Source organism: Elgaria multicarinata, chromosome 2 (assembly GCF_023053635.1).
Source record: "Elgaria multicarinata webbii isolate HBS135686 ecotype San Diego chromosome 2, rElgMul1.1.pri, whole genome shotgun sequence".
Taxonomy (NCBI): domain Eukaryota; kingdom Metazoa; phylum Chordata; class Lepidosauria; order Squamata; family Anguidae; genus Elgaria; species Elgaria multicarinata.
In genome coordinates this window covers 129,106,867-129,124,619 of record NC_086172.1, presented here as the reverse complement: position 1 = coordinate 129,124,619, position 17,753 = coordinate 129,106,867, and the positions used below count along the sequence as shown (strand labels likewise).

The following is a 17,753-nucleotide window of genomic DNA, read 5'->3' as shown; positions in this document are numbered from 1 at the left end:
CACATTAGTACTTTCTATTCACAGGAAGAAGAAAATAATTTGTAATGGCAACCTTCTTCTGAGTCAGGGATTCCTGCCCGGATTAGGTTTTATTTTATTAATTTTAGTGGTTTCAGTCTAAAAGATGGTTTTGGTGATGAGGAGAAGTGGAAACAGATTAGTTGGAGTGAATAACAAAAATGCCACTAGAGAAAAAAGCAGCTTGGCTAAAGCTAACAGCGTTGGAGGAATCTGCAAAGGAATCAAATGAGTTCAAATTTTTATGCATCTGACCCAAGGATTCTGGCGTGAACCTGGCTTTTCCCAATTTGCATGGATTCTGAAAACCTGCAGTCTTTGTTTATTTTTTGAAATTTTGCACAAATTTAGTCATAGAAAAATACATAAGATTAAAGAAAAAACAGCAGCAGACAATGCACATTTCCACCATAGGCTGATGCATGTAAATTGGCATTTTCCAGGGGATTTGCACATTTTCACAAGTACGAATTTGCGTGCATGTGAATATGCGTAAATTGGGGAAATTGGGAAAAATCTGATTCCTTCAATGAGCAAATGGTGGAACAAACGGCACCTGGCAATTCACTAAACTCAGATGGAATGCATTCAACAAATTCTGTATGTCCCTAGCTAAAACTTGTTTACCACTTTAACAAGCAAATGCCACCTGCTAAAAGGAATACTGTAGTTGTAATACAGTAGTTGAATACTCAGTTGAAAAAATCAGAAGTAATAGGTCCTTCACCCAGTCACTCTATACAGCAGTAGCACAGAGGCTTCCCTGCTTAGTGCAAGAAAAGATGGCTTAAATTTTCCATCTGATAATCATTTTGAGGGAAAAACTCTGAAAATAAATAATGATTACCACCAATGCTCCATTTGTAATGATGTTTTCAGGACGGTCTGGGCTAAAAAAAAAAAAAGACAAACATTTTACAGTCTATTATTAATATATTCCATGACCGCTTTTAGATGCAAAACACCTCATAAATACTCTTCTTTCTCATTGCCTAGATTGTTGTAGCCAACAGTCTCATTTCAGACACTGGAAACTGAGGCCTTGTGTCAAGTCATTACGAAATGTGGAATAAAAAGCCAGAAATAACACTATGAAAGCAGTATATGGAATATGTCCCAACAGTTACCAGTGCACTTCAATCCCACTTAAAAGCAGTAGTGTACGTCTAATAATAATAATAATAATAATAATAATAATAATAATAATAATAATTCATTTCTTACCCACCTCTCCACTTGGATCGAGGCGGGGAACAACAGCAAATATAAAACACATAAAACTGATTAAAAACATAGTATACATGATTAAAACATCTTTAAAACATCCTAAAAACATTCTAAAATTCCACTGGATAGGCCTGCCGGAATAGGTCAGTCTTTATTGCTTTTTTAAATGCTAAAAGACTGTCAAGTTGACAAATCTCCTCCAGCAGGCCATTCCACAGTCTGGGAGCAGCAGAAGAGAAGGTCCTCTGGGTAATACCTGTCATCTAGCCTGAGATGAAAAGATAAATCCATTGTAGGTAACAGTGAACATGATAGGACATGTAAGTTCTAGAACTCTGAATGTTAAACTACAGAATCAAGACAAGTTCTGGTGGTCGTCCTCCTAGCATCAGATGTGTTTTCATATATTAGTGTTCAGACCATGGGTTGCATCCAGTGCTGTCCCTCCACTGACAGGAAGCCTTCTGATCCAGCAAAGACTTCCATCAGTAGAACAGGGAGGGAGGCCATTTTTGCCAATTCTATCTCCCTCCTGCTGAACTCCATGCCACTTCCCACACAGTTCCAAAGGGTCTCCCAAACTATGGAACAGATTTAGGGGGGCCCCAAGGAGCTGCCGCAGGAATCATTCCCCACCCCAATCTAGGAAATGGATGGTTGGCCAAGCTCTATATGAGAAATAGGACTGTGACCCATTATACGCTGATGATGCCGTCCTCCTCTCATATACTCAAGTGGGGATGCGAAGGATGCTGAGAGTTTTTAGTGCTTACTGCAGGAGCAAAGCCCTGCAGGTTAACTATGATAAAACCAAAATGCTAGTTTTTTGAGGGGAAAGGAAAGCTTGATAGCGGCCAGCTTGAGCAGGTGAGCAAATTCAAATGCTTAGGAGTAATGTTTCAAAGCTCAGGATCCTGGTATGAGCACTTAAAAGCAACAGCTCTATCAGCCAATATAACAGCTAATGCTATCTTCCGTTTTGCATCTGGATCCGGGGTGGGGAAGAGGGTAGCACCCCTAATAGAACTGTTCAAAAGCAAAATACTCCCCCAGATCCTGTATGGGGCCCCTGTTTGGGCTAATGCAGATACTACTCCACTGGCGATAGAACAATACACATTTTTAACTAGAGGACTCGGGGTCCCTAAATCTACTTCTAGGGATATTGCCAGTCTGGAAACAGCATGCCACTCAATCCAAACACTTATTTAAAAGGCAGCAATCTTTTTCTGGCTAAAGATTAAGTTCCACCTGGCTTCACCACTGGTGCTGTCTACTCATGATGATATGGGGAAAGATTCATGGGCAGAAAAGATGAGCCTCTCTGTCTCCAAGCTTGGTTATTCTCAAGCATACCTCCTTATGAGGGGGTTTTGACTGCGATCTCCAGTCATCACTGGCTGTGGTTGAAGTGAGCCACTCAAATACAGTATATAAAAGTATAATTACTTCCCCGTGAAAGACCCCTTTATATTTAACCTATCTTACTTCATATGAGCTAAGATGGTTATTCACCCAGTGCGGGTTAAATTCACTCCAGTTGATGGAGGTGAAGGTGCATTACAGGACCCATCCTAGGGTGAAAGCAGACTGCCCAGCTGGCTGCCCCAAAATTGAGGATATGACACATTTTCTAGTCGAATGCCCAATGTATGCGGAATTGAGGAAGCAATATCTTGAGCCTTTAATTCCTAGGTTTAACTATATGCCACCCAAAGAGGCAACTCAAATACTTCTGTTAGGCTCTGATCATTATATATCATTTAGGACTGCAAAGTTTGTACATCGGGCACTGGAGGTGAGGAAGCTCCAGACTACCTTATAGGATCAAATTATATCCTGTTGATACCATATGTTGGTTAATATAGTTAACATAAATAAGACAACCTGGCTGTCTATGATGTTATTAATGTTATTAATGATTGTATTACTCTTTCGGCTGCGGTGAGTTGGCGGCTGGGTGTGCAGTTATTCTGTTTGTAGGTGAATGGCCTACCTGGCTAATATGCAATAAAGTATGACACTGGCATTATAGTGCTAAATGGAACAGAGTTGTACTCTGCCAGTTAGTGTGTGAGAAAGTGTTTGTGAACCAGTACATGTCTGGATAGGAGGAAGCTTGACAGAGAAGAAGGGTGCCCCTATAATGGTGGTCATGAGCAAGGATGGAACAGTATGATGAGGAGGGGATGTCATTACCGGAGATTTGATTAATTCTGAGCAGAGATGTTTCAATAAACTGGATAACCATACCCCTCAAACAAGAGAGTGACTGTGAATCAACCCTCAGTAATTTGGGATGGTAAGTTCCTCTGACAAAATCAAATGGCAAGATAGAAAAATAAGGTAATAAGTTCTATTTTTCACTTTTATTACTGACAAAATAGAATAATGTCCCTTACAAAAAGTAATCAAAATATTAAAAGAATAAAAATGAATCACACAGTAAAAACCAATGTCTTTCCCCTCTAACTAGTCATTTGCTTCTGCACTTAAAACTTGCAACCTGTCCAAAGTTGCAGGCAAATTTCAGGAAAAGAGTGCTTCCTCAGCTTCCCTAAGACCTCTTTTTCAACTCTTTCTTGATTCCATCCCAGAGGTTCTCAGGACCTTAGGGTATCCTAGCAGTGAGCCATTCCACTGCCAAGTAAGTTTTTCTGCCAAGAAGGAACATATGAAAGTTTGGTTCCTATTCAAAAATCTCGATAATGTGTCTCGTTCACATGTGAACGTGAACAGGAACATTTCAGGATTTTTCCCCAACGTTGTGAACTTGTGTTCATACTGGAAGTTGCGCACTTACATTTTTCCTGATCAAAAATTCAGCATCCTCCCAATAAACTGAAGGATGAAAAGGCAGTTTTCTTGAACAATAGGCTTGCATCTGTGTGACCCATGACATGTTCTCTTGACCCTTGCTCATCATGACCTCCACAAGCTAGCCCCATCAATATATAGTCCCTGCTACATTGAAGGATTTTTGTAAATCCCCCAGAGAGCTTCGCCTATTGGGTGGTATAAAAATGAAATAAAGAAATAAATAAATAAATAAATAAATAAATAAATAAATAAATAAATAAATAAGGAGGTGGTGGACCTGAAAAATACTTTCCTGGACCCAGATATTTATACTGTCATGTGATCATAAATGCCCCCCCCCCCTTTGGAAATGTACTCAGGTGAGTGGTGGTATCTCAGCTGCAGTACTCTTGGATGAAACTGATTATCTTAATCTATTGAAAGCCCAGTTTCAGGATGGAATCAACCTTGGCCACCCTGATGGATCAATTTTTTTGGGAGATTGATAGGAGGAGTGCAACCTCATTACTATGTCTTGATCTCCCAGCAGCTTTTGACATTGCTGATATTCTACTGGAGAGCGTTTGTGGGCTGGGAGCACCGTTTTATGGTGGTTTCGGTCTTACTTATGGCGGTTCATTCCAGGGAATAACATTGAGTTACTGTGTGCCTCAGCCCCCTGGCAGCTCAACTGTGGAGTGCCAGAGAGCACTGTTTTGTCCCCAGTGTTGTTTAGCATCTACATCAGGCGAGAGCAATACATGGTCTAAGGGGGCACATGTGTACAGAGCAATATATATATATATATATATATATATATATATATATATATATATGTGTGTGTGTGTGTGTGTGTGTGTGTGTGTGTGTGTGTGTGTATCTATCTGCCATCCTCCGCTGCTATGGAATGCCCAAATGATCAAATTTAGTTAGGAAACAAGCTAAATGTAACTACTATAGCACTTTGTAGCACCACAGACTAGTTTGCTCTGAATTATGGAGACAAACTGTCAATTTCAGCTTTCTTTCAGGTGCCCTGTGGACTACAGTCCATGATGACAGTCCAGAGGGCAAAAATGGTCTGTAAATCTCTGGAACTTGCCCACCCCTAATCTATATGTAGCCATTCAGAGCAGTCATTAGGAGTTTTGGAGCAGGGGGGCAGGCACCCAACTCTATTACTCTGTGTTATCTGAATTAGGAGCGGCTATGCATATTCTGAACCAGTGTTTCGATGCAGTTATGGGCTGAATGAGGGCAAAGAAACTGAACCTGAATCCTGATTAGAAGGAGACCCTGTGAGTGGGTGGTTCCCAAGTCCAGGAATTGGTTTCTTTATTTGTTCTGAATGGGGTTTCACTCCCTTTGAAGGAACCGGCACATTGTTTGTGTGTACTCCTAGATCCATCCTTGTCATTGGAGGACCAGTTAACTTCAGTGGCTAAGAGCGTCCATTACCAACATTGATTGGCACACCCATTCCTGGATATGGATGGCCTAGCTGCTGTGATCCGTGCACCTGTTACTCCACAATTAGAGTACTGTAATGCACTTTATCTGAGGCTGCCCATGTGCATGGCTTAGAAACAGCAGGTAGTGCAGATTGCAGCAACTAGGAAAAGCATCTAGCTATACACATATTACAACTGGCTGCCTATTAGCTATTGAACCATGTTCAAGGTTCTGATGTTGACCTACAAAACCTAGATAACTCAGGACCAGGATACCTAGCTGACTGCTTTCCCTGATATACATTCAGCTGATCCCGTGAGATCGCCAGCGGAGGACTTATCGGTCATTACACAATCAATAAAATGTTGCCAAGTGGACCTGCTCAGTAGTAGCATCACCCTTTGGAACACCCTCCCACATGTGGTTCAAAAGGCAAAAACTGTAACAAGTTCCAACCACCACTAGAAAATGCATTTTACATGGGCTTTCCCATGTAAACAAAGGCTTTTCTTGACAATCCAAAGGATTATGGCACTGTTCTGTGTTCTTGCTGTCTTTGATGTAATATTTTCATTATTTATTATTTTATATGGTTTTTATATTTTATTATATATCCATTACGGTATGAAATGCTTAGAGATTCCATGTTACTAAGCAATATATAAGTATTATAAGCAAACAGCCAAGGAACTCTGTAGGATATAACCCTGTTAAATTAATGCTTCTATTATAAATCATACTGGGAGCAAACATTTTAAAATGTTTTTAAAATGTTTGCTCCCAGTGAAGCAATGAAAGGAAAGTTCCATATGCAAGTTCCTCTAATGGACAGGAATCACTACACACAGCATAGTCGCAGCAATGAACCCAGAACCAGGTTCACTTCAGGATCACAATGAGTATCTGAGGCAACAAGTCGTACCATGTGTGCTGCGTCATGTGGTGGAGACTGCACATTCCCTTCTATCTTGCAGTATGGATGAGAACATTAGAATCATTCTAATCAGGCAAAAGGCAGCTGCCATCCTGCCCCCCACCCCAATTGCCATAGAACAGTGTTACATCTGGGGCATTTGGCGGTGGGGAGGGAAAAGATGGCTGACAGCAAGTAGCTAACCACCATTTTCTTAGCAACATCGTTTTTTTAAGGCCTAGCTGCCACTCACTACTGGTAAGGCCCCCCCCACTTCAGAACCCCTCCGATTCACCACCTGTGTATGAGGCATTGAACTGAGGGTAAGCATTTTCAAATAGATCCAGTGAAAGCCTCCCTTTAAAAGACACTGCTGGTCCCTCAGAGATGCCGTCCTTTTTTTCCTAAGACAAAATGAGCTCAGATACTCACTTAATGTCAGTATTCAATGGCTCTGATGATCTTGTTTTTTCAGTCATACTTCTTTTTCCTATCACAGAGGCTCAAGATCTCTGGCTCTTGCAGTCCCTACTGGTTCCCTCAATATTCTGTGGTTTCTATCACAATTCCTTCTGCCACCAAACTTGGGTGATCCCTTCCCTATCAATCTGGAAGCAAAACATTCATATGGTGATTTGGGCCTCAGCTAGACTTTTGGGTCTAGTGCGACGGAAGGTTGAGGATCTTGCAATATTATGATCGCGAGTTTGTCTCCCTCTGTTTACATAGAATCATAGAATCATAGAATAGCAGAGTTGGAAGGGGCCTACAAGGCCATCGAGTCCAACCCCCTGCTCAATGCAGGAATCCACCCTAAAGCATCCCTGACAGATGCTTGTCCAGCTGCCTCTTGAAAGCCTCTAGTGTGGGAGAGCCCACAACCTCCCTAGGTCACTGATTCCATTGTCGCACAGCTCTAACAGTCAGGAAGCTTTTCCTGATGTCCAGCTGGAATCTGGCTCCCTTTAACTTGAGCCCATTATTCCGTGTCCTGCACTCTGGGAGGATTGAGAAGAGATCCTGGCCCTCCTCTGTGTGACAACCTTTTAAGTATTTGAAGAGTGCTATCATGTCTCCCCTCAATCTTCTCTTCTTCAGGCTAAACATGCCCAGTTCTTTCAGTCTCTCTTCATAGGGCTTTGTTTTCAGACCCCTGATCATCCTGGTTGCCCTCCTCTGAACACGCTCCAGCTTGTCTGCATCTTTCTTGAATTGTGGAGCCCAGAACTGGACACAATACTCTAGATGAGGCCTAACCAGGGCCGAATAGAGAGGAACCAGTACCTCATGTGATTTGGAAGCTATACTTCTATTAATGCAGCCCAAAATAGCATTTGCCTTTCTTGCAGCCATATCGCACTGTTGGCTCATATTCAGCTTGCAATCTACAACAATTCCAAGATCCTTCTCGTTTGTAGTATTGCTGAGCCAAGTATCCCCCATCTTGTAACTGCATTTGGTTTCTATTTCCTAAATGTAGAACTTGGCATTTATCCCTATTAAATTTCATCCTGTTGTTTTCAGCCCAGCACTCCAGCCTATCAAGATCACTTTGAAGTTTGTTTCTGTCTTCCAGGGTATTAGTTATCCCATCCAATTTTGTGTCATCTGCAAATTTGATAAGCGTTCCCTGCACCTCCTCGTCCAAATCATTAATAAAAATGTTGAAGAGCACTGGGCCCAGGACTGAGCCCAGTGGTACCCCACTCGTTGCCTCTCCCCAGTTTGAGAAGGTTCCATTGATAAGTACTCTTTGAGTCCGATTCTGTAGCCAACTGTGAATCCACCTAATAGTTGTTCCATCTAGCCCACTTTGAGCTAGTTTGTTAATCAGAATGTCATGTGGTACTTTGTCAAAAGCTTTGCTGAAGTCAAGATATAAGACGTCCACAGCGTTCCCACGGTCCACAAGGGAGGTTACCTTATCAAAAAATGAGATCAAATTTGTCTGACAGGACTTGTTCTTGACAAATCCATGTTGGCTTCTAGTAATCACTGCACTGATGTCAAGATGTTTACAGATTGACTTCTTTATAATCTGCTCCAGAATTTTCCCAGGGATGGATATCAGACTGACTGGTCTGTAGTTCCCAGGTTCCTCCTTTTTGCCCTTTTTGAAGATAGGGACAACGTTAGCCCTCCTCCAGTCGTCCGGCACCTCACCCGTCTTCCATGATTTTGCAAAGATAATAGACGAAGGTTCTGAGAGTTCTTCCGCTGGCTCCTTCATTACTCTAGGATGCAGTTCATCGGGCCCTGGAGATTTGAACTCATTCAAGGAAATCAGGTGTTCTTTGACCATTTGTTTGGTCACATGCGGCGCACAACATCCAGGAAGAAAGGGGACGTCGTGCCCACCATTTTGGTTTTTTAAAAAACAAAGAAGGATCGCACAAGCACTCGAGTGCCGAACTGTGAGTTTTTTTTAAAAAAAAATCCCCACTCCCCACCCCACCCCACCCGATGGCCACAGAGCTCTTCAGGTTCCCGGCTCCTTGCGGTTACTCACAAGGAGCCAGGCCAAACTGCGATGTGCGCCCACACGTTCTGCAGTCTCGGAATCATCTTGAGACAGCGAAAAAAGCATGCTGAAAGGGTAGGGCAAGATCCCGGGGAAAGGGAGGGATCATCCCTCCCTGCTTCCGGGATCCCCTGTGCATCATGTGGATGCACAGGGATGACCCTGGGGATCATCTAGCTATGGCCATGGTTTAGCTTCAGCTAAGCATAAAGGAATTAAGGGACTAATTATGAAGCTATAATGATGGCAGCAGCATGTCCTCAATATCAGAAAGGTTGGCATATTTTGTGCAAATAATTGGAAGTGAAATGCTAAAAGGGAGATGTTGAATGGACTGTAAATGTGAACTCTTGTTACTTCATTGCTTACTAGTTGCCAACCCCCACTAATCTCTTGATGCAAGAGTTTTAAGAGGTTTCCTATATAGAGCATTTCTGCCAACATAAAACGAATGCAACATGAAATGAATTGGTATGGATTAAGGGGCTGTCCTAAAAGTCACATGCCTGCATTAAAAAAATTAAAAACCAAACCACTATGATTTTTCTTAAATTTTTCTTTAATATATACATCTTTTTATAGGTTTATTTACATTTTCTGTAATTCTTTCCTTCATTGTTATTTTCACACAAGCTTCTTGTTAGTCTAGGAATACACAAAAGTGCTGGAATTCAAATCTGTTGGACAGAAAGTGAGAAAAAGAAGTCAAATTAATCACCCCCACTCCACATTAACCATCGCCAGTCCATATTCATCACATACATGTGGAGCTACATCTGGGGGTCTTAAGCGTTTGGGGATCAGTGCAACCAACCTTTATGAGCCCACGCTGATGAGCTGGGCCCACACAGTTCCCACTTCCATCTGCGCAGCAGGCAGAGGTCACAGCTGCTCGGAGGGTATCCCCCTGTTCTTAGCTTTGATCTGAACTGATCACAGATAGCAGTGGGGTGAGAGGAGCGGTGGGTGGTGGGACTTGCCTCTGCTGAAGAGAGTGGCCATTCATGTGCAGGAAAGTCCTGCTGCCCTTTGTCCCTGCTGCTATCCCTATGGAGATGAAGGGTAGCAGGCATTGGAACTCACCCACACCAGGGGCAGTGTCTGTTCTTCTTCTGTACAGGAAAGACCCTTTCTGTTTAGCCCACCCCACCTCCTTCCCGCAATACGGAATGGAGGCAGGGCAGATGAAGTAGCTAAGTCCCCTTCTCTGTTCTGCTGGAGAAGTAAAAGTAACTCAGCTGTTTCTCCTTCACGCACCTTTCCCCCATTGTGGGTAGAACAGGGGCAAGCTGACCTAGTCCCCATTGCTCTTCCATCAGAGGAGTGATAAGGGCTGGTGGCTTGACTTTGCTTTACATGGTATTTCTAGGCAACGAAGCCTGGACCCTGCCCCAAAGGAGCAAATAACTGATGTCTGTGGTAGGCCAGTTGGGGGTTCATCTGGGGGGCCCAACCAAACTTGATGTCCTGCAGTATTCACATAACACAAGGCAAGAAGTCCTTCTCCCATACCTTGTTACCTATGCTCCAACCTCCTTGTTTCTGTCTAAGGCACCAAACTCTGGACAGGATACCTTCCTATGTAGACATGCCTTAAAAAATACTTAGATGATTTAGAAATGTGAAGTACCGTTTTCTTTTCCAGGATCTACCAGAGTCCTTTTAATTGCAGGTCCTGTACTTATTAGAAGCCAGGAGGCCTGGGGATATTGACACTGCGGAACCAGCTGACCCAGCGAGCTCCATACGCAAGAAAGCCTTCGCTAGTAGGAGTCCCAGTAGAGCTAGCCCATTTTGCAGTGCATCCTTTAGCAGCGCATCCTTTAGCAGCGCATCTTTTAGCAGCATGAGTCACAGCAGTGCGACCCCTCGCAGTGCAAACTTCACCGCCCTCTCTTTGGCCCCTATGAGCAGACAAAAGAGACAAAAATGATGAAACACAACAGAGCAATACATGAATACAAAAACACAGCAATTCACTACCTAAGTAAAAACATAACTCACCTCCTCAACCATTGCCTGCTGGGGCATCAGCTGTCACCCTTAGGCACACCTGGAGAACGTATGGAGTCTCTCAGCTCAGCTGAGGATGGCTAAGGCATTTCATGGACCATCCTAGGTACAGCAGCTTCAGATGGTCAGTACCAACACATTTGGTTTAGTGATGTTGCTGAAGTTCATATATACCTGCTTCAGGATATGAGCTTCCCCAATTTGTAATGCTCAGCTTATGAATTGAGCATTATCTTCCCATGAAGCTCTTACCTGGCTCAGAAAACATCTCGAGATGTGCAGATCAACAAGAAATAGCCAACAGAGATGCCAGGTGCCTTGGTAAATTGCATACCCAAGAGTTCCCGACACCTGCGGTGATGCTGAACATTTTGTAACCATGCCCCAAGTGCCCTGAGACATGTAGTTCCAAGAACTCCTGATATCCTTATTGAGGATGGCAGTGCCATTTCAGTGTTTGAGGCACCAGGAAGGAATAGCCATCGCACCATTGCTCAAGGTAAGGTTTGGGTGGAAGGACTCAGAAGTTTATAGTGTGAGAATGGGAGGGAGTTTTGAAGAGGATTGTGGGAAGTGACATTTGGGCCCACAGTCACACTCCCAGTGATGTTGTGAGAAATGCAACAGAATTTCCAGATTTTAGAACTCGGCTCAGAAAAACAAGAGCTATTTTACTATTTATCAAATTTAGACCATAGCCTGGTCTGCTGAGTCCAAACTGAGCTGAGGGGAGTTCACCTAACATTTATCTGTTTCAAAGACCATGCAGTATTGCTGACAGCAAAGAGGAGGTCTTGTACTGACAGAAAGAAGTATAGCTGTAATACTATAGAAAATTGTGATGTACATCTGAACACTAACAACTCTTAAAACTAATTTTCAATGGAATTTTGTTCTGTGGTACTAAATATACTAGGGAATGGTAATGTCAGTTATGAGGTAAGTGTTATACACAGACAGAGAGCTGTACGTTAATCAAAGAAGGCTAAGTTCCACTTTTCTTAAGACACCCTTTTTCAAACACACATACAGAAAACCAAACCCTTTATGTCTAGCATGGCATACTAGCTAAAAAGTGTTTTACCAGATGTCCTTAAATGCTGTTCAGCTAATTCTAGTGTATTTTGAAAGAACACATTATCAACTCCCACCCTTTTCTAGCTAATCAAGCTAACAAATGTGGGTTTCCCTCTAACAAAGTTTCCGTGTGTGTGTGTGTGTGTGTGTGTGTGTGTGTGTGTGTGTGTGTTTTAAGTTGTGAGGAAGGGGTCCAGAAATGTCCTTCTCATATTTCAAGTTTCAGGGACATTTCCAAAATGATGTTTTTATTCATGACTACCTGGTCCTTGCAGGAAAAATTGGAAAATTGTACGTCTTCACTTGGATTTACATGCAAAACTTCAAACGTATCTTTTCTTAACTCCAATGTTGTTAATGTTCCCACAATCTTGTGCAGTAGCTTTGCTATACCTAGGGCAGATCTACACCAAGCAGGATATGACACTTTGAAAACGGTTTGAAAACTGTATATAGAGTGTGTCCTGGGCCCCAACAGTTGTCATTACTGTTACAAACCATTTTAAAGCAGTAGTGTGGATCCTGCCCTGAAGGAGGAGTGCCTCTCCTTATATGAAATTGCCTGTGTCTTGAGATCTTTTGGGGAAGCGCTTCTCCAGGTACACACGGTGGTACATTATATGACAACTAGGGTGAAAGTCTTTTCCTGTTGTCATGCCCTGATTGTGAAATCCCTTCCCCACAGAGGTACAACTGGCACTAACACTGCAAATGCTTTGGCACTGGATTAAAACTTGTTTTGTTTACACACAGGCATTTCGAACTGGTTTATGTTGGATTGTGTGTTTTTCTGTATCTGCTGCTCTCTTGGTTAATATGATGATTGTGTTTTACTGATTTTATAATATATTCACTTAGCTGTTATGGTTGTACCTACTGTACACCAATTTGGTATCTGTAAAGATGAAGGGAGGTTTAAAATCATCATCATCATCATCATCATCATCATCATCATCATCATCTATATAAATAAAAATGTAAATGTTCGTTCGAAACAGACGTTATATCTCCGAAAGTTCTTCACCGATTGCTTTGAAATTTTGACACAACGTTGCATTCCAATACGTGGGCGTTGTTATGTAACTATGTTCTATATGGGGTCAAAAGTTTGTCTTAAAATCGAAGAAATAGGCCTCCTCAAAACCAGTCCTGCTGATCATTGTGACATCGCCAACCAGTAGGCCAATCCACTGCCTCTGCCTCCTCTCCTATTTGCATGTTCTCTCCTATTTGCTCTTATAGGTCATTGTGACATCGCCAACCAGTAGGCCAATCCACTGCCTCTGCCTTCTCTCCTATTTGCATGTTCTCTCACAATTGGCTGAGTGAATATAGATGTCACACCTGTGACAGTTACACGTTCTGAAGAAAGGTAAATGCCAGGAGTTTCCACTAACCTCTTCACCGTAAAAACATCCTTTTTTAAAAACCAAACAGTAGGCCAATCCGCTGCCTCTGCCTCCTCTCCTATTTGCATGTTCTCTCACAAAACTTTGCAATGGCACACGGTTTGCAGTAAAAAAATTACTGAGCAAAATCATAGAAGGAACAATCTTGACAGGACCTTTCAAAGGTGAAGATGTCCTCATTCCTCGCATTTCTATGATTCCAACAGATATGCCATTTCAATTTAAGAGATTGCAATTCCCAATTCGATTGGCGTTTGCAATCACCATCAACAAAGCTCAGGGCCAATCTTTTGAATTGTGCGTTTAGATCTAGACACAGATTGCTTCTCACATGGACAATTATATGTTGCGTGTTCTAGAGTCGGCAAACCAGACAATCTCTATATCTACACAGACAATGGAACAACTAAAAATATTGTATATCCACAAGCATTGTGAAACTAAACATATTAGAAACATCCGCTTTGTCTTTTGTTTCTTTTCAGTTTAACCAGACTGAGCCACAGCAACGCGTGGCAGGGTACAGCTAGTAATAATAATAATAAGAAGAAGCCTAGGACACCACTATGCACAAGCCTATCTGTCATCCTCTCAGTCCACAGGATGATGCCTGATAGTGAACACCAATCCAAATAGGGTTAAAACACAAATAGAGGCAAAGGCAGCGGCTAGAACGCAGGCAATGTGCAACTCCATAAACACTCTGTTGGCCTTTTATATGTGAGACACAGTTGTGCATTTTAGAGTAAAGCAAAAAAATCTAGGAAACTCTGGGTGAATCCATTATTATGCTATATTTTACTAGTATGCAAGAGGTGTTTTGAAATCTGGCATTTTGATTTTAATTTTTTTCAAAATTTGTCATTTTTTGAAGTAGCTAGACTTATTTTAGAGCTCTAGTCATAGATTTGGCTACCTTTGTATCCCATCATGTACTCATTGTCCACCTAAAAAGCTCATGATCAAAAACAAGCCTCACATCTTCCCGTCTCTTCTTTCCACTTGACAAACCCTCCACAACGGATTCCCCAGTGACCCATCAAGAATTGTGATTCTGCAGCCCTGCCAATCCGCCGTCACTAGCTCAATCTGCCCATCATCTGTGGAGTGGACAAGTGATCCACCAGCCAAATGATCACTGTAAGACACCAAGTATTCCTCTGCCTATCTCTTTTGGGCCTCAGACAGGCCAGTTTGTTGTTGCGTTGAGGGTCTTCCTCTACTTTGCACTGGCTTCCAAAAATGTCAAGTTTGCCTCTCTGTGCACATTCTATATACACTGATATGATCCTGTACGTATCAAATTACTTTTCTAGTAATTATACATTCACTGTAATATTAAGAGTTGTACTCACATGAACTGTAATGAGAATTCTACGTCCAGCTCTTCATGAGTCTAAAAAAAGGATTATTATTATTATTATTATTATTATTATTATTATTATTATTTGTATCCCGCCTTTTGCCCAATGCTGGGCCTCAAGGCGGCCTTACAAAGTTTAAAACATACATTTGGGTGGGGGGGAACAAAACCATAAACGTTTAAAATACACAACAAAATTATAAGACATTAACATAGATGGAGGGCCAGATTATTCTCCAAAGGCCAGCTGGAACAAAAAAGTTTTTATTATATTATATTATATTATATTATATTATATTATATTATTAATATTCATTCTTTTGGCACGTTACCCAACTCCCACCCACAATATATAAGAGGGGCAATATGGAGCCAAAGAATTGTTTCTCCAAATTTTCTATGTTTACAGCTACGGTTTTCTGTTTTAGCATCAGTGCTAACACTGTTTGGATATAATGCACATGATACTTCCTGGAAGTAGTCTCACTAAAATTCCATTCTCCTCTCTTCCTCTTCTTCACCTGCTGGAGCTCAGAAATTTCTGCTTTCAGTTTTAAACAACCCAGAATTCCCCATGGCATCTAAACTTGGGGATCGGTGGAATATTTACATTCCTGAGCACCTCCGGTGCATCAAAAAAGAGGAGTGGGGAGTCTGTGGCTTGGGCACATTCATGTAGCCAGGAAACTATGGCTAGATCTACACCAAGCAGGATATAGCACAATGAAAATGGTATGAAAGCGATATGTAAGAGGCAGGAGCCACACCAAGCAGGACATAGCACTATGAAAGCAGTATGAAAGCGGTATATGGTTTGTATCATACCCCAACAGTTGTCAGTGCACTTCAATACTGCTATAAAGCAATAGTGTGGCTCCTGCCTCTTATATACTGCTTTCATAGTGCTATATCCTGCTTGGTGTAGATCTGGCCTATGATTTCCCATAATTGCTGAACTGGGCCAATGAGAGTTTAATTTTAATTTTGAATTTAGAATTGTGCATCTGAACACACTTGAATCAACACTGCCTTCAGTTCCAAGAATATATGCTTCACAAAAGAGGTTTCCAGGAGCAGCAATGCATCTTCTGTAACAATACGAAACACAGTGTTGTTGTCTTGTTTGTCATATCCATGATAAAGGGCGCTGCTTATCTTTAGGCATTAGTGACTTGTTTTACAACTACATCAATATTTGGGTTGAGAGGGGTGGGGTTCAAGTCCTACTCATTTTGCCATATTGACAAGGTGCACAATTTCCAATGTTAAAAAGTGGAAACTCTACATTCTACTTCAGCCCAAAGATAATTAAACTTTTAAAAGGGATCTTAATTTTGAAAAGGTATATAAGCAACAATTTGGCTGACTACCAATTTTCTGAGAAAAATCAACAGACATACGTGCTCTTAAACACAGAGAAACTCTGAAACAATGACATGCCTTCAATTTCTCTATATGAAGGTTGCTGAGATAACACCATCTGTTCATTATTATACCAACCCAGAAGATATTTCAAAAATAAATTCAGACAATAATTTAAATACAGAGGGGGGATCTACTACAGGTTAGTGTGCAATAATGCAATATACAGCAAATCTAGGCCTGCATTTGTTTCACCATATATTCTCCATCTCCAATATAACTTCAGCACTTACCACTGGATTCAATTTGAAGTTCACACGACTAGTTTGGCCAGTATTCAGCTTAGCGATATCAAAGAGGACTGTGTAAAGGTGATCATCTTTGGAGAACGTATCTTCATCACAGATTTTCAGGTGCAGAATATTCTAGAAACAGACACATATTTTGAGAAAATATTGTTTCAATAACTATATTTGGAATTGCAGAGAGTCCAGAAAGGGAAGCTCCAGGCAAGTATATGCACATTCCATTTGTTTACATACACAAGGAAAATAAATAAGAGAATCTTGAAGTAAAAAATTACATTTATCTTTAAAATCAAGTCGGTTTGGATGGTATCATTATATGGTTTAAAGAGCAATCCTATGATCCCTGGGCACTCCAACCTCGGAAGGGGGAATCAGAAATCTGACCCCTGATCCTGAATCCTCACATGAGGCTGCCTCTTTAAGGTCAGAAGATTAACCTCAGAGAAGAGGGAGAGGGGGTGTTCCAATGGGCGGGAAGGAGAAGACAGTGGAGAAGAAGATACCAGGAGGAGGGCCTTTTCTGCTGTGGCACTCCCGCTGTGGAATGAGCTCCCTAAGGAGGTTCACTTGGCACCTACATTATATGCCTTTAGAAGCCAGGTGAAGACCTTTTTATTCTCCCAGCATTTTAACAGTCTATAAATAATTTTTAACTAGTGTTTTAAATTTGTAATTTTGCATTGCTGCTGTTTTTATCTGGTTGAGCTTTTATATTGTATTTTATATTATGGTTTTATACTGTTGTTTTATACATTGAATGTTTTTAAATTTTGTGAACTGCCCAGAGAGCTCCGGCTATTGGGCAGTATAGAAATGCAATAAATAAATAAATAAATAAATAATGGTAACACTCCTCTGGCCTCCTTCTCTCCCACCGTGAACCACCCCCCACTAGACAGCTCAAAAGCCCACTTAGAAAAATGCAAAGATTGCCTCCGCTGCTTCCTCCCACTCTCCAAGCTCCAGCCTGGCAAGGCCCAGGAATCTTGGAAGCCTCCAGGTTCAGGAGTGTCCAAGCAGCAAAGGTGCAAGCCATAGGATTCCGCCCTTAGTCACTAAGCGGCACTGGACTTAGTAATATCTGAGTGGAGTCAGGGAGTTTCCTCTTACTTTTATGTTCTTGATTAAGAAAGACGATAAAGTTGTTGTCTTGCTTCCTTATTATCTCCCAAGCCTTCCATGAATGGCGCCAAATATCCAGTTTTAAAGCTACTGACTCTTAAGAAGACAAAGAAACAGCACAGTTCCCAATACCAGAAGCCTCCAAAGTTAATATTCCTGCAGCATGGCC

The 17,753-nt window shown here is 41.7% G+C and overlaps 1 protein-coding gene across 1 annotated transcript in view; it reads right to left on the bottom strand.

The window, feature by feature from the left end:
* The window catches only part of LOC134393424 (cytosolic phospholipase A2 epsilon-like), a 101,611-nt gene that overhangs the window by 23,083 nt on the left and 60,775 nt on the right, over positions 1-17,753 (bottom strand). Inside the window, exons 5-7 of the mRNA XM_063118451.1 lie at positions 16,448-16,579; positions 14,785-14,825; positions 866-908 (exon numbers count right to left, since the gene is read on the bottom strand). Of these exons, the coding sequence (XP_062974521.1) occupies positions 866-908; positions 14,785-14,825; positions 16,448-16,579 (216 nt within the window). The remainder of the gene's footprint in view (positions 1-865; positions 909-14,784; positions 14,826-16,447; positions 16,580-17,753) is intronic.